The 24,393-nt window shown below is 37.0% G+C and overlaps 3 protein-coding genes across 5 annotated transcripts; all 3 read right to left on the bottom strand.

Annotated features, from left to right (window-relative positions):
- Positions 1 to 1,950: 1,950 nt before the first annotated feature.
- LOC137939040 (histone H1-like) lies at positions 1,951 to 3,069 on the bottom strand. The gene is made up of 2 exons (XM_068784210.1): positions 2,820 to 3,069; positions 1,951 to 2,527 (listed from the first exon to the last, which is right to left on the bottom strand). The coding sequence occupies exons 1-2, from the start codon at positions 3,012 to 3,014 to the stop codon at positions 2,111 to 2,113; spliced, it is 612 nt and encodes a 203-aa protein (XP_068640311.1). The 5' UTR covers positions 3,015 to 3,069; the 3' UTR covers positions 1,951 to 2,110.
- Positions 3,070 to 6,509: 3,440 nt separating this feature from the next.
- On the bottom strand, positions 6,510 to 14,855 carry LOC137938746 (barley B recombinant-like protein D). Of its 3 annotated transcripts, none has more exons than XM_068783770.1 (5): positions 14,540 to 14,855; positions 13,454 to 13,627; positions 9,495 to 9,581; positions 7,947 to 8,101; positions 6,510 to 7,794 (listed from the first exon to the last, which is right to left on the bottom strand). In XM_068783770.1, the coding sequence occupies exons 4-5, from the start codon at positions 8,016 to 8,018 to the stop codon at positions 6,841 to 6,843; spliced, it is 1,026 nt and encodes a 341-aa protein (XP_068639871.1). In that variant the 5' UTR covers positions 8,019 to 8,101; positions 9,495 to 9,581; positions 13,454 to 13,627; positions 14,540 to 14,855; the 3' UTR covers positions 6,510 to 6,840. The 3 variants fall into 3 exon arrangements, with proteins under 3 accessions (XP_068639871.1, XP_068639872.1, XP_068639873.1); XM_068783771.1 differs by having other exon boundaries at positions 7,947 to 8,106; XM_068783772.1 differs by lacking the exon at positions 9,495 to 9,581 and having other exon boundaries at positions 7,947 to 8,106.
- Positions 14,856 to 17,502: 2,647 nt separating this feature from the next.
- On the bottom strand, positions 17,503 to 22,756 carry LOC137939242 (bZIP transcription factor 29-like). The gene is made up of 4 exons (XM_068784476.1): positions 21,087 to 22,756; positions 20,851 to 20,983; positions 20,655 to 20,739; positions 17,503 to 18,372 (listed from the first exon to the last, which is right to left on the bottom strand). Exons 1-4 carry the CDS (start codon positions 22,367 to 22,369, stop codon positions 18,110 to 18,112), a joined length of 1,764 nt encoding a protein of 587 aa, XP_068640577.1. The 5' UTR covers positions 22,370 to 22,756; the 3' UTR covers positions 17,503 to 18,109.
- Between the last annotated feature and the right edge of the window lie 1,637 nt (positions 22,757 to 24,393).

Raw genomic sequence — 24,393 nt, forward strand, 5'->3', positions numbered from 1 at the left:
GAATCATTAAGATATTGTCTACACAGTTAGGACCCATAGGTGTTAGAAGATGAGATCAAGCCCACACGAGTATGGAGAAGGTTCACACGTCCTAGAGGGGTGGCATGATTGTAAATAAGGTATCATCTCATAAGGATGACACAAGGGTGTAATTAGTAAAGGTGAACATGTCTACTTATGTTTTTTTCTCATGTAAAGTTTGTAGCCCTAAGGGCATTGTAAATTCATCTAAAAAACTATAAATAGATGTCATTGGCTAGAGGTAGGCATCAAGTGTCTCCTCTTCTCACAATTTGTGGAAGAGTCTCTCCCTTAGCCTAATGGTTTTTCTTCTCTTCTCTCTCTACCCAATTTCTCACTTTACTCTTCTCCTTTTTTCTCTTCTCTCTTCCTTCTATTTTCCCTCTTTTATTTTGTTCGAGGTTCTAAGCACAAGGTCATAACTTTAACATGGTATCAGAGCATTGAATTTAGGATCCCCACGACAAGAGGATGTTCTAAGGAGTTTATGATCAAAACTACTTATAGAAGGCTCTTGTGAAGCAAAATTGAAACTTGTAGAGATAAATTTTTCATTCTTGTTATTGTCATCCATTCATGACTTCATGCTCTTGTTTTTTTTTTTTTACCTCTAGAAGATGATTCGGAGATGACTCACTTTATTATATAAAAGTATTGAAATGTTTTTTAGTCAATTTGCAAGTTTTTGGCGGAAAATTGATTTATGCTTAGATTTTTTGCATGAAAAATTCCTATTTTGTGGATGCAAGATTTTGTGATAAAGAGCAATGTTCTTGAGCCTATTATGAATGTTTTGATCCATTGGATTTCAAAAAACTTATCACTTGGCTGCTACTATGTAAGTTTTTCAATTAATCGAGTTGTGATATTTGAAGAATTGGAACACTACTAGGCTTAAATTTTTATTTTTTTTGAAAAGTTTTTCCTTCAAGGTCTAGGAATTCCAATTAGTAATAAGAGTTATACTCATGCATGAATGCCAAGGTTCATCAATTTCTTGATAATAAAAAAATGAAGTTGAAAGATGAAAGGCTGGTTTAAAACAACCACTTGAAAGTTTTTTTAAAAAAAGGAGAGGTTGAACCTCTTGTTTGATTCAAGGCCACAAGTTGACTTCTTGTTCTTGCTTCAATCTTCACATAATATCAAGGTTGAAAAATTGGATCACATACAAGGTAGCAAGAAAAAGTTTAAGGAAGTATTCTCTTTGGACAAACCAAGGTGGCACCATCTTAATTGAAAAAACTTTCTGGTTTTTTTGAGATCTTGCAACACCTCAATATCTTCTTGGTTGTATTCCAAACTGGTGTCAAAGGAAGATTTTGGAAAGATCTTACTTGGCATACAAATTGATTTGATGATTCTTGATTGATTTTTCCACTTCTCCTAAAAACAGACAAGAGATTTGATTAAAGCAAAACTTGGCTAATTGTCCTTCTTGCCTAAGTGGAACCCTTTTGCCTAAAAGACTAGTTAAGCTCAGGTTCTCCTTCCATTTACCTGAGCTAGTATATCTTATCATTGGTTTTCCAATATCTAGTCATATTTGAACTTTTTATCTCCTCTATACATCCCACGTTTAATGATATATGTGCCATATTATTCTACATTCCAATCTCTTTTTCTCCCTCCTCTTAAAGTATCATCAACTATGGGTGGGTGGGTGGTATGTAAAACAGTTGATGGAGATGATATGCATTTCTGTGGTTCCATAGCCTTTCTTATTGCTTGATCAAAAGCTTTCAAATCACTCACAAAGTAACTCAGTTCTTTCGTTTATCCTATATCTGCAGTACTTAGCGCTTCATCGTCTCTTCAATTTGGCAGTGAAAACTCTTTCTTTGCTGCTCTGTATCGGGGAGCTTAGAGAAATCACGAGTTCATCATATAGTAGAACGCCGATGACCCAGCACCCACAATACACAGAAGTAACAAAGACAAAAAGGAGGGTGGGCTTTAGAATATGTACATCACAGGCAAACATTACACTTACATTATGTGCAAACAACAGGATCCAAAAACTGAAAAACAGTTGCTTTCCATCCTACAATATTTACAATATTTCAAGTTCCATTGCTACAAGGTCCTCTCAGACTGTTGCCTTCTTAGCCCTCTTTGCAGCAGGAGACTTTATCGACTTGGGCTGCTTCGGTTTTGCAGAGGTAGACTTCCGGGTCTTCCTCGAAGTAACCTTCTTCGCCGGCTTCACAACTTTATTAGCCTTGGGAGGATTTTCTCGTTTCTCTGAAGCCTTGGATGACCGAGTTACCGGTTTACCAGCTCCAATCTTTGCCGCTCCTGCCTTCCTGCCCTGATCTGCAAGCTTGAAAGACGCCTTGATCTTGATCAGTTTACCCTTCGCTGTAAAGTTCTTCAGCTGCAGCCACAAAATTTTCTTGAAGTTTGTAGGCAGCACACCCTTGTGCTTCTCTTCCACGTATTTAGCTATGGCGTAAGCACTGGAACCACTTTTGTCTTTCAAGTCCATGAGTGCTTCCTTTATCATCTGACATCAAGGCATGAAATTCGATGATGTGAACAATTAGTTACAGTGGAATTACAAGGTGAGGAAAAAGAAACGGTATTCCATCCAAAAGAAGAACCTCAACATCAAAATACAGATACAGAGAGACTCTGGAATAAATATTCTCCGCCCAAATACGCACTTCTTATAAAGCATCAAGAAAACCCACGATCCTCAACCAATTCTCAGGATAAAATTAGACAGAACGATTCTCACAGACGAGAGAAACGACGGATAGAGTCACCGGAAAAACAGCAGAGCCTGGAAAACTAACCTGGAAGTAAGGAGGATGGGAACCTTTGGCCTCCTTAGGCTTCTTCTCCTTGGGCGCCTTCTTCTCCTTGGGAGCCTTACTCTTCTTCTCCTTCCGTACCCCTTCCGGCTTCTCCTCCACAGCAGCCGGAGCCTCCTCCACAACAATCTGCTCCGCCGCTACCTCAGCCACTTCTGCTTCTCCGTTGGCCGACATCTTCAACTTACACCAAAAATTTGCCACGTACCCAACCACCAAATTCTCTGAACTGCCCAAATGAAGCAATCGAGCCTCCATTTATAGTATCCAAGTTCGGTGTTGTCTAGAAGATGGGGGCGAGCTCTGATTGGTAAAAACAACCAGACACGGATCCGGTGGTGGGTGGCTTCAATCGCCGCCGTCCATCTGTACGGTTGATTAATGGTGTTTCTACACACTGGTGATTCAAGTTCGATGCTGATCTTTAGAAACAAGAGGGGATTTCTTCTCTTTTTGTTTCGTCTGTGTCTTCAATGTGTTTCTCCGTAGGCTTTGAACCGGTGAGAAGAAGCAGTTTTGCATTTTCCAAAGGCAGATACTTTTGCCAGTATCAAAGGGGAGAAGGAATGGATTCAAATGGGACAACAAAGGAGTTGAAATGGTTAACATTTGGGTGTAATTTAGAGCTTCCAATGGGAACTGTAACATGTAATCCCAATTGAATAATATTCTCCAGAGATTTTTTCTGAAAGGGTATCAAAATTTTATCTAATTATTTGATTTTTTGTTCATCGTTGATTAAACGGTATGAATAATGAAAAAATCTTGCTCATAATTCTACCTGTTTATTATTTTACTATTTATTTCATACATATTCACCTATTTATTGATAATGTAAGGATATTATTATAATTTTCTTGTATACTTATAGAAGAAGGCCTTGTTATGTATATTGTAATATAATTTTTAATTATCTTCATATATTATAAATATGTTATTATAATTTAATTTTTTAAATAAAAGTATATATTCCTGTTAATTTTTACTATTTTTATTTTTTTACCCGTTTTCCCGATTGTAACCAGGTAAATAAAATGAACCAAAATACGTTAAAATAACCAGACGAAACAAATGCGAAATACTAAAACAGCCATCAAAATAAAATATGAAATAATATATTCCGCTTTATTCGTATATTTTTTATAATTCACTCTCGATGAGACGTCTAAAATTAGTTCACTTAAAATTTTTATTATATTAATTGTGTATATTGTATACAATTATTCTTATTTACTTGGGTAGCTATGACTTGTATAACCAGATCTTCAATCCAAGTTATACTTTTCTATGAGAATCCCTAGTTATACTTTTCTATAAAATATTGCTATAACCAGATCTTCAATCCAAGTTATACTTTTCTATAAAATATTGCTATTTTTTTCATTTTCATTTTTCTCTTGTATCCAAACAAGTGAAACTATATTTCTCTTCCATTTTCTCTCTCATTTTTTATGAACATCCAAACAAGAGAAAAGAAAATTCTTTTCTCTTTCTCTCCACTTTTTGTGTTCCAAACACAGCCTCAGGGCCTTTTTGAAACCCACATAAAAGAAAATAAAAGAAAAGGAGAAAGAAAGTGATTTTCTGTTGTTTGGTAGCAATGAATCATAGAGAGAAAAGAAAAGGAAGAGATAATAAAGAGAAAGAGAAAGGAAATGAAAAGAGGTTTATTTTCTCTTGTTTGCATGCCTATAGAAAATAAGAGAGAAAATAGCAGAGAAATATTGTTACTCTTGTTTAGATACAGGTGGAAAATGAAAATGAAAATAAAATTAGTAATATTTTAAAATTTTGATGATTAAAAATTTCTCTCAAGTTTTTATTTCTTTTCTTTTCTCCCCAAATTCCATCATTTTGTGAGATAAACTTTATTTACTAAGAGAGTTTTTTTTGTGAAAGATCATGGTCTGTTTGGAATCCCTAGAAAAGACAATGAAAAAAAATAAAAAATTTAAGAAAATAATTTTTTTTATATTGTTTGAATGCACAAGGAAAATGGAAAAGAAAAGAAAATTGAATTCTTATTCCATTCAGCCTTGGAAAAGTATTTAATTAAACTCATGATACATAACTGTTTGATCATATATAACTTATTACTTGCCACTCAAAGGGATGATCGACTCTTACTTGAATTTTAATCAATTTTTTTATTATTTGATCCATCTTGATTATGGATATTGTGTATCCTAAATTTAACAGTTATCTATCGTAGAAGAAAACAACTACTTGCGTAACATTATATCATTTTGTGTGAGGCAAGTTCCCTGTAAGGCACATCCGAGGAAGAAGCATGCACCTCTCCCCCCTCGACATCCACGCGACCACGACTACCTCCATTTTGATCCATACAAAAACCTACAACGAAGGCCTCACGCTAAAAAAAAAAAAAAGTTAAGCTCCAAACATTCACAGACAAACTTATCTTTTTAGATTGATCCAGCCACTCATAGCTACCATGAAGGATTAAAACAATACTTTCGGGTGCTATTGTGCTAGTCTCGTGTTAGGTAGAAGGAAGGATTGAGCTTTGGCAGGATTATGCCACTATTGTGATTCCATCTCACCCAAACAAACATAGGGTATTTGGTGTCGTCGTGAGTTGGAGATATTCATTGGTTTTGAGGGAAGGGATTCAATAAAGTAGGCATGATCGGTGTTGCCTAATTGAGATAGTACTTATTAGAGAAGAGAACAAGAAACGAAAGAGAAAACAAAGAATCACCATTCGTCCAACTTGGAGGGGTCAGTGATTGTTCAGACGGTTGAGTTTGGCGTACAGTGAGTGTCCTAGAACCCCAAAGCTCATAGTGGATGAAGGCTAATCGATCCAAAGAGCACATCATCACTACTGTTGGAGCATCATAGGTGGCTGTATTCTTGAAGTTAGTATCAATGGTAAGGAACCCATCTCCTTTGCACCACAACACATTCCTAGAAGAGCAGTCAAAATGATACAAAAAATGGAACCAGATAAGGAAATGAGTTGTTCACCACATTGATTCTGAGTCTTCACAGGCAATGAGTGATGAAGAGCTCTATGGTGGGAGTTCTATGCCGAAAAGAAAGAGAGAGAAAAGGAGGGACAAAGAGAAGTAGAGGGAGGTGACTGCAGATCGACGAGCATATTGGCACAGGGAGGGCACGAAGCTTTTTGGCTTGTTGGCTAAGGAGGATGAAAAGGTTTTCTTTTCTCTCCATGATTCTGTCTTGCCAAACAACGGAAAATCACTTTCTTGCGGGGTTCCAATCGGAAAGAATTTCAACGGAAAATCACTTTCTTGCGGGTTCCAATGGGAAAGAATTTCATTTGATTGGTTTCTATGTCTTTGTTTCCTATAGGAAACAATGACAAAATGAGAAACAGAAAGAAATACTTTATAAATTATAAAAGGTTAATTTTCAAATACGGTATTATTAGATGTTGAATAAAAATAAAAAAAAATATAATTACCTTTTTATTTTATATTTATTTTAATTTTTTATTTTAAAAATGGCTGCGTCCTCCCTTCTCTCTCCCGTTTTCCAGACGGAGGAGGGCAGCCGCAGTGCCCCGCCCCTTGCCACACGGCGGGAGAACCCTCTTCCGCCCTGAGCTACAAAATCCGAAATCGGCAACTAAACAAAAATCAAAATCTAGAATTACATTCGCAGGCTTTATGTTAAAATGGGTAATACAGTCGACATTTTTCCAGGAATTCACTCTTAACGAATTAAGAGGTTGATTTCGTGTACAAACTGGTTCTCATTCTTACCCTCTTCCATCTTTCTCCTTTGGGAGGGAAGTTCAAATTCTTCAAAAAGTACAAATGATATTCAAGGGAGGAGGACAAGCGAGACCACCTGCCTTGCTTCTATCCGATGCCAGTTCCCACTCTTTCCCTACATTTTACACTACAAAAGAAACGAAAAAGTAAACACTGCTAACAATTACACCGTTTCTCTAAAAGCCTCCATGTACCAGGAAAATCTTTATTTCCATGGTCATAACTACATGCAAAATCTGTCATTTGATTGTAATGTATCGGTTGGTCCCATGCTTGGCCCAATGATCTTTAAGATCTAATGGAATACAAAGATCATGCCCCTCAGCAGCCAACCGACTGAGCAATTTGTTGAAGGCACTACCACTCATTTTTCGGCCACCGATTCGAGCATGTCTCTTGTTGGGCATAACAGGTAAAGGATACATGGACAGGGTGGTAGTGCAACAAGCTGATTGCCACCCTCCGTTCCCCCACTTATAACATTGTTGCATGGTCCCTGTACAAGAACAGACAGGAACTGGCATAGTTGAATCATCATAACTGACCTGGTTCAGTCCTAGATCCTGACCCTTCCATTCATGCTTTGTGACTGCATTTTGCTTGTTCAAATCTTCACCATCTGTCACATCCTGACCTTTCCATTCAAGTTGTTTTAGCACAGACACCTGTTTGTTCAACTCCTCACTCCCTCTCTTACTTTTCCTCGAGGCTTTACCCTTCTTGTTTGATACCTGTGCTTGAGCTTTTGTTTCCTCTCTAGGCCGTTTAGCCCGCCGGGATTTCATAACATTGTCGGCATTTGATGATATTGGGTAGGCTTCACTTATATGCATCTCCCTTGAGTGATAAGGAGCTTCAGATACAGGAGTTGCATGGTGTATATTGTGGTGGTGCATGTGTTTGGCACCTCGAGGAACCCCACATCCAGGAGGGATTGTGGACCCACTTCCATTGATGGCATTTTCACGAGCATACTCTAGGGCAGCAATGGCAGAGTCACGCTCCATGATGGCATTGTTCCGTTCAGCAATGGCAGCTTCACGTTGCATGATTGCCATGTCTCGTTCAGCCAAAGCCGCTTTCTTTTCAGAAAGGGCCACATTCCGATCCTGGATTGCTGCATCCCTTTCTGCCATGATGGCCATGAGCTTTAGAGCTTGATGGTCTTTCATTTGATGCTGGGGAATGATCCACTGTCCACCAATATGGAAATGATTAGAAATAATGAATTCAATTGAGTTTGTTCCCTCCATTACTCTGTGTGTGTGTGTGTGTGTGTGTGTGTGTGAGAGAGAGAGAGAGAGAGAGAGGGCAATAATCAAGTACGTAGATTTTTTATAGTTACCTGAGCATGGAGCCCTTTGTATTGATCAGATTTGTGTCTCCCATTTTCTCGCTGCTCTCGCTGCTCATCCATCTCACATTACGTTTCAGAAGGTACCGTGTCTTTATGGACCAATATAAGGTCAAGTGTATTCAGCACCAATGCAGCATCACGGCCTAAGCTGTCACCACCAAACATGAAATAATAGCAAAAAGGAAAAAAAAAATAGTTCCCAACAAAATTGCAATATTAAGCAGGTTTTCATATTGCAAGGAACTATAAAAACCAAAGAGTAGCTGCACAGCTTCCAACAATAAACCTTCTATTCAAACTGACCAAATACAATAAACGACCTTAAAAATCTAAATCTGATTACAGGTTGAAAGTACGGTCACTCAAAGCCAGTGAAAGCACGATTTTACCAGAGCAGGATGCACGAAAACAAAGGAAACCCACAGTAAATTTTTACAAATAGATCAACTTGCCACACTAACTTACTGCACATAACCTTGGGCAATTGTAAGGACCATACAAAATTCCTTGAAATTTTTCATTCAGAAAATGGACAAGATATAATATTCCAAAGTTTTAAGAATACAAAAACTGGGATTTCATGACTCTTCCCCTTATTAAGTAGAGATGAAAAGCTATGTTAGGTCTACTAAGCAGAGTGCAGATACAGTCACAGAACTGATGTAGAGTCTTTAAGTTCCATAGAAACAGAACAGAATAACTCTGCAGTAAAATCAGTTGATTGAACACAGACAACAAATTCTGGGGTTGTTTCCTGCAGCTCTTAAGAAGGATTATCCTTCTGGAACTCTATTCAAAGTATTGGAGAAACAGTATCGGATTTCTGGAGTCATATGTATTTCAATATTATCCTAAATCAATTAAAAACCAGAAAGCTACCATTACAGCAGTGACCATGAATTTATTTTGCAATTATAATTCCACCTTTGCAATGACTAACCCAACAGAATAAAGTAAGCAGTTATGAATGCCTTCATTATTATTATAAATGCCAGTCATAATAACTCTGTAGCTTAATACATACATCCATTACTTACAAGTAGCAAGAATTACATCTTTATATGTTACTAGAATGGAACCCATGCATGAAAGGTAACTAATGTAACAACCAAAGGCAGAATTACATCTTTATATGTTACTAGAATGGAACCCACGCATGAAAGGTAACTAATGTAACAACGCAGAAGCGAACATAAGCAGATTCTGTTTAGGAGAAAATATGATTGTCAAAGGAGTTCAAGAATATCACACCAAAATAGGAAGTTGTGCCTGGAATTGCAATCCTTTGGTTTTGCAAATGGAATAATTTAAATGAAAAACTTCAAAAACTACTGATTTAATGTATACAAATTTTTTTTTAAAAAAAAAACACTACTAGTGATTGATTGTCAGAAAACAAATGTATAGATAGACCTTTCCTTGATTGAAACCATAAAATAAGTATCTTTTTCAATCACAATCGAATTAATATTATTTGAATTGATAATTAGGTACGATTAAAAACACAACAGGTAGAGCACAGAACATAGACATTACCTGTTGAGTTAACTAATAAAATCTCTGCCATAGTTAATTGCCAGATCTGCCCTTTTATACAGTTAAAAATACTGCAAAATTGCTTTCCTGAAAGCAATAAGTGACAACATTAAAGGAAACTCCTCAAAGAGGAGAAGATTACATAAAGAGGAATATAGATATCGAAAAAAATGCTGCAAAACTTAAATGTCAATATTATCTCATCAAACATCTTCTCAACCAGACTAAATCAACATAACAAATTAGAAAACCATGGCAATTTTTATGAATTCTCCTTCAGTCACTTGCTTTCTTGGAACTAAAGTTACGCTTTAAAGGTTCCTTTGTTTATATAACTCCTCATTTTTTGGCATACAAACAAGATGAAATGTAACAAATGCATTGTCATTTGAGACTAGATCCACTCTTGGTAAATTGAAGACCAACCTAGATCCTGGATATCTTATGGTGTGAGAAATTTTAGGAAGCAAATTCATAAGCAGCCTCGTTAGCTAAGAGATGGTTGAACCAACCAAGCTCTTCCCTTCTCCCCAGTTTATGTTCTCCATTTGTTTTTGTTTTTTCTTTTCCTTGTGCAGCAAACAGCAGGCAGGCCATTTTTGGATTTATTTCTTACTTTAATTATTTTTCTCTCTTTAAGAAAGTAATTTTATTCATAGCAAGCACTCCGCTGATTATTTTAGTCCTCTAGTAAAAAGTGGCCTACTTGTTCCAAGAAGGGATCATGTGAAACAGAACCAGGAAGTGCCAGCTCTAAACTGCACAAAAGTGTTCTTGATGTTCCATAGAGGAATGAGAGTTTTGCTAGACATGGAGACAACCTTTTAGAGATGCTAGGACCCAAGGAACTAAGCTGAAAAGAAATCCAGCCTTATTTGTTATCTAACATTAAAAAGAAAAAGAAAAAGATTAACTTCTAGACCAACTCAAGTTTTTTTTTTTTTTTTTGAGAATGACTAATTTTATTTAAGGCAAAGCCAAAGAACAAAATTACAATAAGCTAAACAGGAAGACCCGTTTTTTTTTTTTTTTTTTTATGAAGAGAACAGGAGGACCCGTTACAACAAGGGATTGAAGGGAAACCCCTTGTATAGCTAATGAATCAGCCAATGAGTTGGCTGATCTCGGTGCACGATGCCAAACAAAAGCAAATTGGGCATATAGATCAATAATTTCATGAAAACACTGCCAATGCCACAAAGGTGGGTCTGAAGTCTTGAAGCACCACCCAAGAACCACACTTGAATCCCCTTCAAAAAAGACGTGAAATTATCAGAAAAGCTAATTAGTTAACTTCAGATGGCATACCTCTCTCTCCATTCGGTACTACTTGTTGAATATTATTCATGGTTTTTATTTTCTTCATACAAGCATTTCCTTCCAGCTTCTTGTTGTAAGAGATAGTCCAAATTTAGACGTCCATTTGCTTCAATTTCTAAGCTTAGAGCTATAAATTTTTTTAAAGCAATGAAAACTATTAATAGAAAGAGGAACAACAAGAAGTTAGCCATTAAGCTTAGCAGAAACATTTATAGTGGCAAATATAGAAATTACTAGATAGGCCATGCAACAATAAGGTGTTAAAGATCCACACCCTCAGCAAGCCCACCATTGATACCCTTAGCTGAACAGGGAGTATATGACCGGGTCACATGCCAATCATGTATAATCGCAAGAATCTTATCCAAAACGTGGTCAAACCTCCATGGGGAATAAGGTATTTTTTTCACCAACCCATCAACACCTAAGAAACCCTTTCAATCATGACTGGGCTCGAGATCCAATCCTTGGAAATTTCACCTCCATGAGTCCGTACTCCACCTTCTTGGAGTCGACAACACCAACCTCACCTGACTAGGTGTAAAAGTTTCAGAGACTGTGCTCTTTTAGTTTTTCAGTCCATGAAAAACTATAAGATGTTATGCTAGGATTTGTTTCTTATTTTTCTCTTTCAGTTTAATATAACATACACGGGGGTTGAGACAGGGAACCTTCCCTTCTCTTCTCACTCATGTTCCTCTCCAATCGTTTTCCATTATTTCTGATTCTTCTTTTCTTAACTATTTCTCTTAGGGCTGTAAACATGTAACAAATGGACCAAGTTAAAGATTATTTTTTTTAGAATAATGAGAATTTAATGATTATTCTATTTCTAGTTATTTATCTGATTACCTGATTTCTCATTCATGTGTCTCAGTTGCATCCTTTTCTTATTTATGCTTATTCTCTTTCCAAATGCACGTATTATTGTCGTGTTGTTAATGGCCAATAAATGGAACACGTTAATGGGTGATAAAGAAACATGTACACACTTTGTTTCCTTTTATTTAGCCAACCAACAGACAGGCAATCAAGCATATTACTTACAGGACAAAAAAAATGCTTGAAATAATCTATATAAGTACGTAATATCACAAATATACATATATCAAAGAGAGATTTATCTACTTAGAACTGCATTTCTATCTTTATTTTGTTACATATTAGTTTATGTTTGCTGAGTGAAATAGATGGTGGCATCACATGCAATTCTAAAAATTCTTCAGTAGATCTCCTGTAAATAGATATTTTCTGAAGATTTTTTTATTGAAAATTTTATGAAGAGTATTTCAAATACACTTGTTTTAAGGAATTTCCATAATAAAAAAAGCAAAGTTTCCAACAATGTTGTATGTGCTAATCACATTCTTGTAGGTGATGGATTCACAGAGACAAGAAAAGCCAAAGGTAGCCTGTTAAATAGAGTTAAATTATTATCCATTAAAACGAACAGTCTCCATGGTTTCTCTAACACAGCAGTTGCTTTAACAATAAGCATAAGCTTTTCATGCCTTATATACATCATAAAGTTAGAATCTGTAGTGTAGGGCAATCATGAGTACCATCCTGCTGGTGGTAATGAATTCGATAAAAAATCTTCAGAATCATAACTAGTAGTGTGATTTAAAATAAGAGACTGAGCATGCAAAACATGGAATGTCAAACAAAGATTCCTGTCATATTCCTCAATTAGTTTTTAGAGAAAATATTGCAAAAAGAGAGAGTAAGAAAGTCCACAAAGAGACAACAATGACAGCACAACGTAGAAAAAGTAAAGAAAAATGGTAAACAAATTATCTCCATTAATATATTACCAATTTCGTAAAAGATTATATTACATTAGTCATTAACTTTCTAAGTTACTCAAAAACCACATAGCATACATGAGAGCCAACACTACAACAGACAAAGTCCAAATTAAAAAAAGGTCAAAGGTCAATACAAAAATTAGAATTATTGATGTGCATCATTTCCAAAAAAAAAAAAAAAGGAATAACTATTGTGGATATATGATCAGTAACACAACAACAAAAGCACCATCTTGGCCTCTATAATGCCCAAAAAAGTGGAGGTATAACTGCTCGGGAAGAGTATAGCTGATGAAACTACAGTCTACTTTACACCGCAGATTTATATAAGCAGCAATCTTACTGTAGAAAACGCAATAATCTCACAGACAAACACATACATCAAACACAAACCAGAAAATGAGTGATCAGGGGGACACCATTAGATTGGCCTATTTTATTCCACCTTAAATTTGTCCTTCAAAATATTGATGTGCAACTGAAAAACAGAAGCCTCAAATGCACATCCTGCCCATTTGATATCATTGAGCTAGTTTTAGATACACTCTGAATGTATCACTATGTACTATGAGTCCACTCATCATTAGGTACAAGAAGCAGAATTACGAATCGGAATAGATAAAAAGTGCAAGCATCTGAGTGATAAAGATTCGGTAAGTCAGCAACCGCAGTGTCATGAAAAATCTATGAATGGCATACGGTCTAAGGTATCAGAAATTGATTGTTGCATTACATACCAGCTGTAATAAGAAAAAGTAGACAAGAATTGATATGAGTTGTTAAAATGATGAACCATGCAAAATATCAGGTTAATTTTGTGTGAACTGTTACCTGCCACACCTTGGATCAACTTTTCATGCAAACTTTCAGGGCTAAGCAGGCAACAGTGATACCTTCTTGTCATTAAATGACTCTGCTTCCATATAAAGCCACACTTCATCCACTTTTTTTCTGTCTTTTCTCCCGGTAAAACTCTATTTTCAGGATGATTCAAATGTGAAGACACTACACATATGCAAAATGAGGTGAGGATAAATATCAGTTTATCTTGAACAAATGTTGACTTGAAAGATCCTCCAATCAATTTATAACTACAAGCTTGATCAATGATCACTCTACACCTGTTATTTATTAATATTGATGTTTCATTTTTCTTTTTACAGTTACAAGGTTACAAATATTTTCAGCTTATGTTGTTCAATTCGCACAGAGTAGGAAACCTAATAGTTCCAAGTTTTTTTTATTAAAATACATCCCTTTTCAGTAATATGCAGCATTCTAGTGTTAGACATTTTAGCAGAGGCCGTGCTCAACTACTTTCAATTCCACAAGAAGGAGAGGAAATTGAAACAACTACAACCCCGTCTCCCAAAAATAAACCCCAGCTAGTCCTTCTTTGCGATTTCATCAGCTTACAAACACAAGCAACCTATTACATGCGACAATTGAATACAGCAGTTCCAGACACCCTCAGACCACCCAAGCACGGTCCAACAACCAACCTAGTGGTTGAATTCCAAAGCTCAGAAACAGCAGTAAGATAGAAAAACTCAGAAGAAACCCAAAAGGAGAAAATAACAAACAACAAAAAGTATGAAGAAATAACACTAACACCAATTTCCCAAGCGATCGGTGACCATTTGCTCCGCAACCCCCGCGCAAAGAATCAGATCCCAAAAACGGTAAAATAAAAGGGAAACCATCCATTCATCCAAAGAAAATCCTAAACCAAAAATTCGTCCCGACACCAACCCAGAACTAGGGCTTATCACATAATCATAAATAACTTGGAGGTGATTCCTAAAAAAATGCCACCCAGCATAAGTTTCGAAGAATGCAAACCCAAAATTAGCCTGAAAACGATTAAAAAAAAAAAGACAGAAACACAAACCATCACAGCGAGCTGAAGCAGCATACCTCATGGACAAAAAGAAAGAGGACAAGGACTCCTCGTATAAGAACTCCCCAGTAACACCAACTGATTCCGAGAAGACGAGCTGCCGATATCTACAAGGCAGAAGAAGAAGAAGAAGAAGACGAAGGCTCTGGTTTTCTTCAAGCGTCTGTTTGTTTTTCTCGTTTTTTCTCTCTCTCCCTCTTTTTTTATTTTTTTGTTCTTGACTCTCACATGCTACAGGTCCATCTGTTACTAATTTTTTTGTTTTTACCTCGTATAAATCCTTCTAAATATTGTCGTCAAAATGTTAATAAAATTTATTTGCTCGGCCTCCACTTTGGCAAGCGCAAGAGTGGTGCAAGTGCAAGTTCCAGCGAACCGCGCGCTTAAATGGGGAATTTACATCGGAAAATGTTTTCCTCACGATTCTGACAGTTTGAAATTTCCTCAATTCTGAAACCTTTTTCACTTCTCTCCCTTTAACTCTCAATAGTATTGACAAATTTCAGCTCCGTTTCAAAGGCTACAACAAATTGATATCTGAGCAGGAATTGGACCCAAAACAAGAAAACCAAGAGGAAGGAGGATTTTTGCTGTTCATACAGTGGATTGCAGGTTTGTCGATCCTATCTATATTTTTTTTTTCTTTTTTCTGGGTTATCGTCTACCTAGAATTTTTTATGGCTGTCGAGACCAATAAAGAGAAGATCGATGAGTTAGCTACTCATATCGATGGTTATTACTGATCGATTGGATGGAATTGCAACAAGAGGGGACAAAGTGGATGCAAACATTGCTAGAATTCAAAGACAGCTACGATTCGTGACGCTGTTCTTGGTAGTGCTCATCCTCAAGAGGCCTTTAAACCTGTCTTACGACCTCCATGACAATCTTCTATATTTCATTGATTGAATTCCCCAGTTACAAACCGGAATTTTCAGATTCAGATTGATCATTCTTCTCTCAAAACACAAACCAACAGATGTCGTTGATTAAATTTATGGGATTCGATTATAAAATGTGCAAAAGCAAGGTTAGGGGGAAAATTCAGCGACTCATGCTCTTTCTCCTTGGTATCATTCTGCCTTCCATCTCATGGTTACTTCACCTATTTCTTCTCTTCACCTTGTCACTCATATGTCAACCATGTTTGTGTTCCATTCCAACGATAGTTACACTACTTCCTACCTAGGTTTCAATCTTCACCTCTGCCAATGGCTCTTTTGAAGAGGCGCCGGATTCGGATTGATGGACAGTTTTGGAACCCCTAGAAAAGAGAAGAGGAAGAGAAATAGGAAAGAAAATAGCCACATATTTGGAGGCATCCAAAATTTGAAATATTTGATATCTCTCCCTTCCAACTCTTGAGCTCTTTTTTCCCTTTCTTTTGTTCTTTTTAACTTGAAAAAATCTTCTCCATTTTGTTAAAATCATAAGCACATTGCCTAAAGAATGTACAATATGATTCACGCACTTATTAAACCATCAATTAAATAATAATTTAACACAAAATGAGTGATTTTACTTTCACTAGAGTTTAAAGCCTCTATTAGTGCATTTTTTTCTAGGAAATACATATCTACATAGAAAATCGGATGATTTTTCGGCCATAAGATGCAAAAAATTTCCTACCTTCAAAATCACCGGGTTCAAATTTACCCGACACCTCGACCTAATTCGTTCCCGCAATGTTGTCTTCCTCTCCGGATTTCTTCCTAATGCAGCCTTGTTGTTTGGTGAAAATAAACCCTTGTATTGTTTGAAAATAGAAAAGGATAGTTTACCTTTGAATTGAGATTGATAAAATGTGTTTCCATTCATTTGCTAATCTGGATATGTTCAATGTAAACGACATAAAGGCATGCCTTGTAGGAATTTGATGTTACCTAAAAAAGGCATGGATGAAAGTGTTGAAAAATTCCTTGAAGAAGAGTCGTGATGATACATGAATTCATGTAGCCATTCTATAATGGTCGAAACAAGCAAAGGTCAATTGGGTGAATGACTATTTCATTTCTCTATCACGGAATCACTTATGTTAGGCCTTTGTTTGACAACAAATGGCAATGAAATATATCATGTATGTTAGGCATTTGTTGGACAACAAATGACAATGAAATATTATATTGATGTTTCATCTATAGAATTATATAATGTTAGAGAGCATCCCTTGGTATTGTGGTTTACTTGGAACTTATTGAAAACTCCTTGTAATTGATTCTTGTTCTATATTTCTATTTTATAATTTTTTTTTAGTATTATTTTTGTAAAACTAGTGTTCTTTGTTTGTTGTCTTTCAAATTATTTGACTTCGATATATCTTTTAAATGTAAGGTACTTAATATTATTCACAATTTATACAAATAGTAGATCACAATGATGAAGGGATTGAAGGAGAAAAACCTGTTGAAATCATTAGGGATGAAGTAAAATTTGGACAAGATCAAGAAAAAATTGAAGATGATTTGAAAGAACAAAACCTAAATTCTGAATATCATGGAGAACAAGGGGAAATGAACAAGCTGAATTAGCTAACCATTTTCGTAACAATATAACATATCAAATGTGGAACAATTATATAGATTACAATAGTTGATTTAACATGACCAAAATTATTTTTGGATAAACTTTAAAAAAAATTATATTTAACATTTTATTTTACTAATTTTTTTTCGTATGTTATTGATTATTAACTTTTATTTATTTCCCTAAAAGAGACACTAACATGTCTATTTAATTACCTTAAAAAAATTTAAAATTAATTCACATTGATTTAACCAACCACCAGTTTCAATATTACGGAGAAGAAGAAGAAATGAACAAAATGAATTAATTAACCATTTTCGTAACAATATAACAACTCAAATGTGGAACAACATGTAGAGTATACAGCAGTCCATTTCTAACAATTAAACAATTACTAAGGTTCATAGTAATATAATTACCACAAAATTAAGACTGATAAAGATTGGACAACCAGATTATTTTCTAATTCCCCAAGTTTCCTTTTTTTTCCCCAAAAAGGAGAGAAGAATTAAAAAACCACTAAAACAGAGAATTGCTTCACAATATATAGGCTACATGTAAGGAGATTTGACCTTAAAATATGGTTATGTTATCCACTCAAGGACCAATCCACATCAATCCATTGTAATAATTCGATTTCTTTCCTCTGGGCATAAGCCCCTGAAACAAGTACATAAATTTTTGCAACATTATGAAGTCCATAAATTTCAACTAAATGAATCTGTAGTTTTAATCTCCTTCTCTGTCAACACATAACAAGGTGACAAACACTGGGCGTACACTAATTTAATGCAGGCATATACAAAGAAATGCTTGCATCCAAATCACTGTCTACCCAAAAAGATAATCTATGAAAAATACTTGCCAGAACTTGCCTATACCATTCGCAACGACCCCTTTGATAGAAAGCAAAGGTCCATCATGCAGGAAGGTAATTTAGGTTCAGGAATTACCTCTCAATACACATAATGACTGAGCGCAATTCAAATGTCAAGGCATCCAGAAATTAAGACGATTTTTTAGGCCCAAGATATCTTTGTCCTTCATCTTGGTCCTTGACAAAACTATTTGTTTTGTTCATGCTTTGTCGAAGCACCATTGTTCTGAGATTGTTGCTGTTGCTGTTGTTGTTGTTGTTGCTGTTGTTGTTGTTGCTGTTGCTGTTGCAACTGATAGAGTGATAACTGTGAAGCTTGCTGATGAGGCAGTTGAAACATGGGAGGATTTATTTGCAGTTGGGCCAAGCTGTTTGCAGAGTGAGCCTCAGTTAGCTCTTGAGTTGCAAGTTTCAACCGCTGAACCTCCGCAGTCAGTGCCTCATTTAAAGCTGCAGGAAAACATTTGCTATAATTTGGGGGGAGCAAAACATATATGAAAATACAAAATTGAGTCAACTAAGATAGAGCAATGCCCAAGCAGGTAGTGAAAGCAATGTGATATGCCTCAAGAATCTCAGATTTCCTGAAAACCAAGGAGTGTTCAAATAAAATTCACTTGGCCAAATTTCCCCAGTTCTCACTACGAAAAATCAAATTACAAAGATATGTATTCGATCTAATGTTTATAAAAACCAATCCAGTCATCAATCAGGAAAAGTAACCGGGTCTGATTGAACCAGTGACATCACAATACGTCATGTTAAATAAATAAAAGAGTTGAAAAACCAGCAGGTTCGCCAAGGAGAGGGAAGGCTCACTCATTTCCCCTTTGTTTTCTAGAGGTGGAGGAGAAGCCCCCATGCTCCCTGCCCCACCTCAGAGAGTTAAGGTGAGAAACCAGACTTCTCTCCCACTTCTGTTTTCTGGTGGGGAAGGGGCCATCGCTCTCCCCTCACTGTGCAAAACCTCAAACTTGCCACATGGTTGAGAGGAGGGTAGCGGCCCCCCTCCTCAGTCCAGGACTGCAATGGGGAGAGAGGGTGATGGCCCCTCCCCTGCTGCCTGCTGGTTACGGTGGGGAAGTTTTCAATGCACAACCTGATTACACCTGGCCGACCCTGCCTGGTCCCATCAAATCTCAGTTGGTCAAACAGGCTTTGACTGGTTCCAAGTCTGATAACACTACTTCTAATCAATAAGATAATACAGATTGCACCAGTACTATCAAATAAGAGTCTAAAATTGTACAATCAAGAAAAAAATTCAAACCAAGTAATCTATTTTTCTAGGCATAACAACAATCATGAACCAGGCAAGGCTATAAAACTCCTCAGATGACAACCAAAGCAAGAGACAAACTGTAAACGTCAGAAGGCAGATTCAGCAATATGGGTAGGCTTGGGTCGGGTTTTGAAAACTCAAACCCGGACGCTAAAAGACAAACCCAAAAACAGCCCGTCCCCACAGCCCCAACCCCGAACCAATACCCATCTCCACTTTGGCCTGTCCCAATCTACCATTGATTTAATAATATAAAAATTCTAAAAATTTTGATCCATATAAAAATTAGAAACTGTATATATAAGGAATAATAAAAAAATTCCCAAAAAACAAAATTATTTATTTATATTTTTAAATATATAAAATGATAATCTTAAAAAGGTACAAGTTAATCAAATTGTGGCGGGTCGGGCCGGGCCGGATCGAATCAGGTCAGGGTTGGTTTGGGTCAAGTTGTCAGTAAAACCCATCCCTACCCCGAACCTGCACGGGTTTTTTCCTCAACCCCACCCAGCCTGACCCAGTGCCTACCCCTATTCAGCAACATAACATAACTATAGAACTCCTCTGTCCAATTCTATTATGAAGTGTAAGTATCATCCGCTCTTAAATACGTTTAAAATTTTACCAAAAGATTATCAACGTTGTCAGCTATTACACAATAGATTTGACACTTCCATTTCTTACCAAGTTGTGTGCAGATTAGCTGAACAAATACAAATAGCAAAGAGAAGAGTGTAACTGCTAATACACTACTATGATCCCATGAACAACTTATTTGCATCGGTGATAATAATATAAAAACAATAAAGTTGATGTTTCGATGAAGACAGAAAAGACTCAGAAAAGACTCAAGGCAAGTCACAGATCCATGGATAACATAGATTGTCCATCATAGCAAGGGTTTACATCTTATCATAAATAAAGGCACTCTCCCGGGGCTTATCCTCAATAAAGAAAAATGACTCGAAGAAAAAACAATTCATGGAAAGATACTGACGGTCCAACGATGGTTTCCAACAACTGAAACACCAACTGAACCAGAAAGAACAGGAAAGTTTCTCATGACCTAGCTTGTTGGCCATAAATACTGAAACAAGAGATGCAAAAGATTCAAACTTAAGATGGAAAACTTTTCGGTGTTAAAACAAACAAGTAATGCAACCATACCCAAAAAAATCTAATAAACACAATCAACTTCAGTAGTATAAATATTTAAAATACTGCCCATAGTGTCATCCAGTGAGAAAGAAAAACCATAAACCATGGTCCACGTCCCCGCTTCCATTAAATTTTTTGACAGTTCAATGTTCCAAACGTATTCTGGAAAAGGCCCCCTCTTTTGTCGGGTAAAAATAAGTTCGGTGGAATTTCACCTATGCATTCTCTGTTGCCACAATTTTCTAAGCTACTCGGACAGCACGCATATGCTCTGCCATAAGCAACTTACCATCTCGCAACTGTGCCTGTTGCTCCATAGCTTGAAGACGGAACTTCAGCTCATTGTTCTGACTAGTCAACCCCGCAGAATCTCTCTGCAAAAAAAAAAAAAAAATGGAAGGAGAATTATAAGAAATGTGAATAACATAGCTCAAGTCCGTTAAAAGGGTCGTCGAAACTGATCTGTGGATTTTGATGCCCCGAACCTGTAGTAGAGTCAATTGTGCTGACAATGTAGTGGCTTCTGTTTGTAGAGTCTGCACCTTATGTTCCAATTCGGAGATGTATCGCATTTTACGCTCCTTTGAACGAGCAGCAGATTGTCGATTAGCCAAAATTCTGAAAAGAAAAAAATTTAGAACGCCAGACTCTTGAAAAATAATGACAAATTTGAAAGAAGAAAAATCAGCAGACGAGAAAATGAAAGTACAAATTCCTGGACCTTTTGGCTCGTTTAGGATCAGTTAGTGCAATTTCAGAAAGTTTTTCATTGGCCATAATCTTCTTCAGCTCAGCACCACTGAATTCACCATTCCCAAACTCCAAACTAAATGCATTCGTATTTCCGTCCATCGAATTGCTGTGTGAGTGTTGACCAGAACAGGTTCCCGGTGATGGTGGCAACTTGGGTGATTCGTCCCCAAAATTGGGAAGTTTTCCCATAAAGCTATCCATGGATATGCTTCTACAATGTCTCGCCGGAGTCGTAGATGCTTTCGCGTCTCCCGTGAAACTCCTTTTGTTCCCTTCTTTCTTTTCTGAGATAGGGTTTGTACTGCCGCTTTCGTTGACACTGCTTTCTGCTTCATTATCACTACTCTCAGCTCCATTCGTCTTTGTACCACTCGCCCTACTGTCTAAATCTTCACGATTTTCACTACAGGACTTGTCCATCGGACCAGGGCCCCCCGAATTCAGGGCATCCAAGTTCATATATGCAGAGAACAATTCATCAGCAGATTCACCTTCAGATTTCCGCTCTCCCATTCCTTCTGCATTACTATCACCATTACGTTCCCATTCTGACTCGCGCTTAACAGGTTGGATCTGATTTGAAGCTACCAAACCAGTAGCGCCAGCCCGATCAAACACACCCGAATGACCATGGATTGGCGACAAAGACTGAACTCCACCAGAGAACGCGAAAGGCATCTCACTATGGGAACGCCGGTGAGCTTTACGAGGAGGGAGGTTGTCACTGCTACCACCAGTACCAAGACGAACCGAATTACATTTCGTGAAGGGCGATGTAGACGGAATAGCCTGTCCACTGACCGCCCCGTCACGATCGTCCATCGACACATCGTTGGAGATCGGATCAGAAAGCGACGGAGAAGAGGAGTCTCGGTAGGGGGACGGGCTCAATGGGGGCAAAGAATCCAAGGAAAAGAAGGCAGGCTGAGATAACGACCGGGAATGGGTGGGAACCGGACTGAAGCTCTGAGGTCCCGGAGATCGAGCCGCTCCGACGGGGAACTGCGAGTACGGAGACGCTGGAGGGAAATGCGGGTGCGAAGGCGGAATTCCCACCCGCTTACTGTTATTATCCGGACTAAAATTCTGAGAAAAATGGCGAAGAGGAGCGCGAGCTTGGTTCGTATTCAAATGAGGAACCGCAAACCTATTCGACGAAATCTGCTGCTTTGGAACAGACGACGACGACGTCCCGAACGAAGACTGCAATCTCTGCATCACATCGCCGCGGGACTCTTCCCCCTCTTCCATCTCCCTCAATTCAGCAAATTCACCAAAACCCCAAATCCCACCAAAATAAAAGAAAATAAAAGCCTCCAAACCCCCCACTTCTCTACAGGGTTTATCACTCCAAATAAGAAACCCTAACTCCCTCCAGATCAGGCAAGAAGATCAAGAAAGTTACAGCACCGCCATTGGATGCAAAACTGACGCGAATGCGGACCAGAAAGACATGGATTTCGTGACGGCGATGGTTCCAAAACTGGGCTGAAACTCGCGGCGAGTACAAAATGCAGATGATTTCGAGCTGCACCTCTCTGACTTGCGAACGAATGCCGAAAGGCGAGAAGGAGGAGACGAGCCTTCTAGAAAATTTTTTTTTTACTTCTTCTGAAAGTTTATTTTCCCCACTTTTTCCTTCCGTTTTCTTTTTTATGTTTTTCTGGCATATCCGACCTCTATATTTAAATCCGCCTGAATTTAAGCCCAGTCTCATTTCACTGGATTTGAGATGCATGTGAGATACATTTGAATTTCATTCCGACGCCGTTTCCCTTCCGCTCGTCGGCCACAGTTTTGGCTGATGTTCTTCTATATCGCGTATATGCCACCAGATTACACTTAAATACCATATATGTCCCTTTTTTTTTTGCAATTCTGCTCTTCGTAAAATTTCACTATGCTGACTCTAAGGAAACTTTTTTTCTTATTGATGATGTAAAAATTATTATTTGGGTTTTTTTATGGACATAAAATACATGCACTTTATTTATACTAATAATTATTTCCTATTTATATAATAATTATTTCAGAAAGATTTTTTCGCCCTATAATTTAGTAGTTATAAATGTAATAATTTTAATTTTTAAAAAAAAATTCAAATCATTCTAATTCAAGTTTTCATTAGAAGTCGGGGAGAGTCATTGTACTATTTTGTTGGTCACAGTCCTTTCTATAACAATACAAAGCATAAATGGTGACAATTCTTTTTATTGAATCACCCGAAAGTGGACCTATAAGGGGGGTCATTTATGGTTTAGGGTTTCACATTCGATCAATGAATGATTTTTTAGTTGACCCAAGTACAATTGAATCACCAGTGACCAAGTTGATTTTGTAACATTAGTATTAAATCATCAAACTTATTTTCTACTATTTTTATGTATACGATGGTACGACCTTGTTAGATTTTATATTTTAGATATAATTATCTAAATTAGTTATTATTAAATATTACCAAAAATTGAATATGAACAATGTAATTGATAGGTTTAAATATTGATGGCAACTTAATTGTAGATATAATTATGGGTTACCATTTTTATATTGCCAAGAAAACAAAGGTTCTTAATAAATATTTTTTGTCCACAGCCATGGTGCATAATTGGCCATAAGTGGGTATATGGTATATCTTAAAAACACGAGTTTCGATATATTTAGAAAGGCAAAATAAGGTATTATTTACAAAGTTAAAAAATTGGAAAGGCAAGACAAAAATCTCAATGATTTTTATAAATGTGATAAACTTGCTGTAAAAATACACGACACTTCTTAGAGAAAAAACCAATTGCCGACAATACAAAATAACAACTGAAATGTCTGGTGATTTTTTCATCGATGTATATGCTGAAAACGAAGTTCAGTTTTTGCTCAAATAGAGCAAGTCGAATACTAATCAATATATTTGGTAAGAAGAGTAAGGCACCTTAGCTTTTACAAAATTGAAATACTACATATCATACTATAAAATTTATTGGTAATAATTTTGATTATACCAATAAAAAAAATCACTTGTTTGGGTTGTAAAAAGCAGAGGACACGTTCGCCATTATCAGAAAATGATGGGTATAACCGTCACCACACTACCGCCGTTGGCATCGCAATCTCCGCTCGGTGTCGTGCGAGGCCGTCCTGGACTTTGACATCAACGTCCACCCTTAACGGCTCCGTCCTCCTCTGTCTCCCCGCTCCGTTCCGTTAAACACCACCGACCTTCGAACACATCAATGGATTTTGCTGACCCTTTTTATTTTTATTATCTGTGGCCCCACCGA

The sequence above is a fragment of the Aristolochia californica genome, unplaced genomic scaffold (assembly GCF_029961685.1).
Source record: "Aristolochia californica isolate CCGP_79_NKW_82.1479 unplaced genomic scaffold, dmAriCali1.0.hap1 SCAF_8, whole genome shotgun sequence".
Taxonomy (NCBI): domain Eukaryota; kingdom Viridiplantae; phylum Streptophyta; class Magnoliopsida; order Piperales; family Aristolochiaceae; genus Aristolochia; species Aristolochia californica.

Bases quoted from the DNA above. Each gene is read 5' to 3' on its own strand.
- LOC137938746 (XM_068783772.1), bottom strand. From the start codon at position 8,018: ATGGATGAGCAGCGAGAGCAGCGAGAAAATGGGAGACACAAATCTGAT. The intron at 7,795-7,946 runs GTAACTATAAAA...ATTGGTGGACAG, and splicing joins ACAAAGGGCTCCATGCTCAG to TGGATCATTCCCCAGCATCA.
- LOC137939040 (XM_068784210.1), bottom strand. From the start codon at position 3,014: ATGTCGGCCAACGGAGAAGCAGAAGTGGCTGAGGTAGCGGCGGAGCAG. The intron at 2,528-2,819 runs GTTAGTTTTCCA...CCTTGATGTCAG, and splicing joins CCCATCCTCCTTACTTCCAG to ATGATAAAGGAAGCACTCAT.
- LOC137939242 (XM_068784476.1), bottom strand. From the start codon at position 22,369: ATGGAAGAGGGGGAAGAGTCCCGCGGCGATGTGATGCAGAGATTGCAG. The intron at 20,984-21,086 runs GTCCAGGAATTT...TTTTCTTTTCAG, and splicing joins GATCCTAAACGAGCCAAAAG to AATTTTGGCTAATCGACAAT. The intron at 20,740-20,850 runs GTTCGGGGCATC...TTTTTTTTGCAG, and splicing joins CACAATTGACTCTACTACAG to AGAGATTCTGCGGGGTTGAC.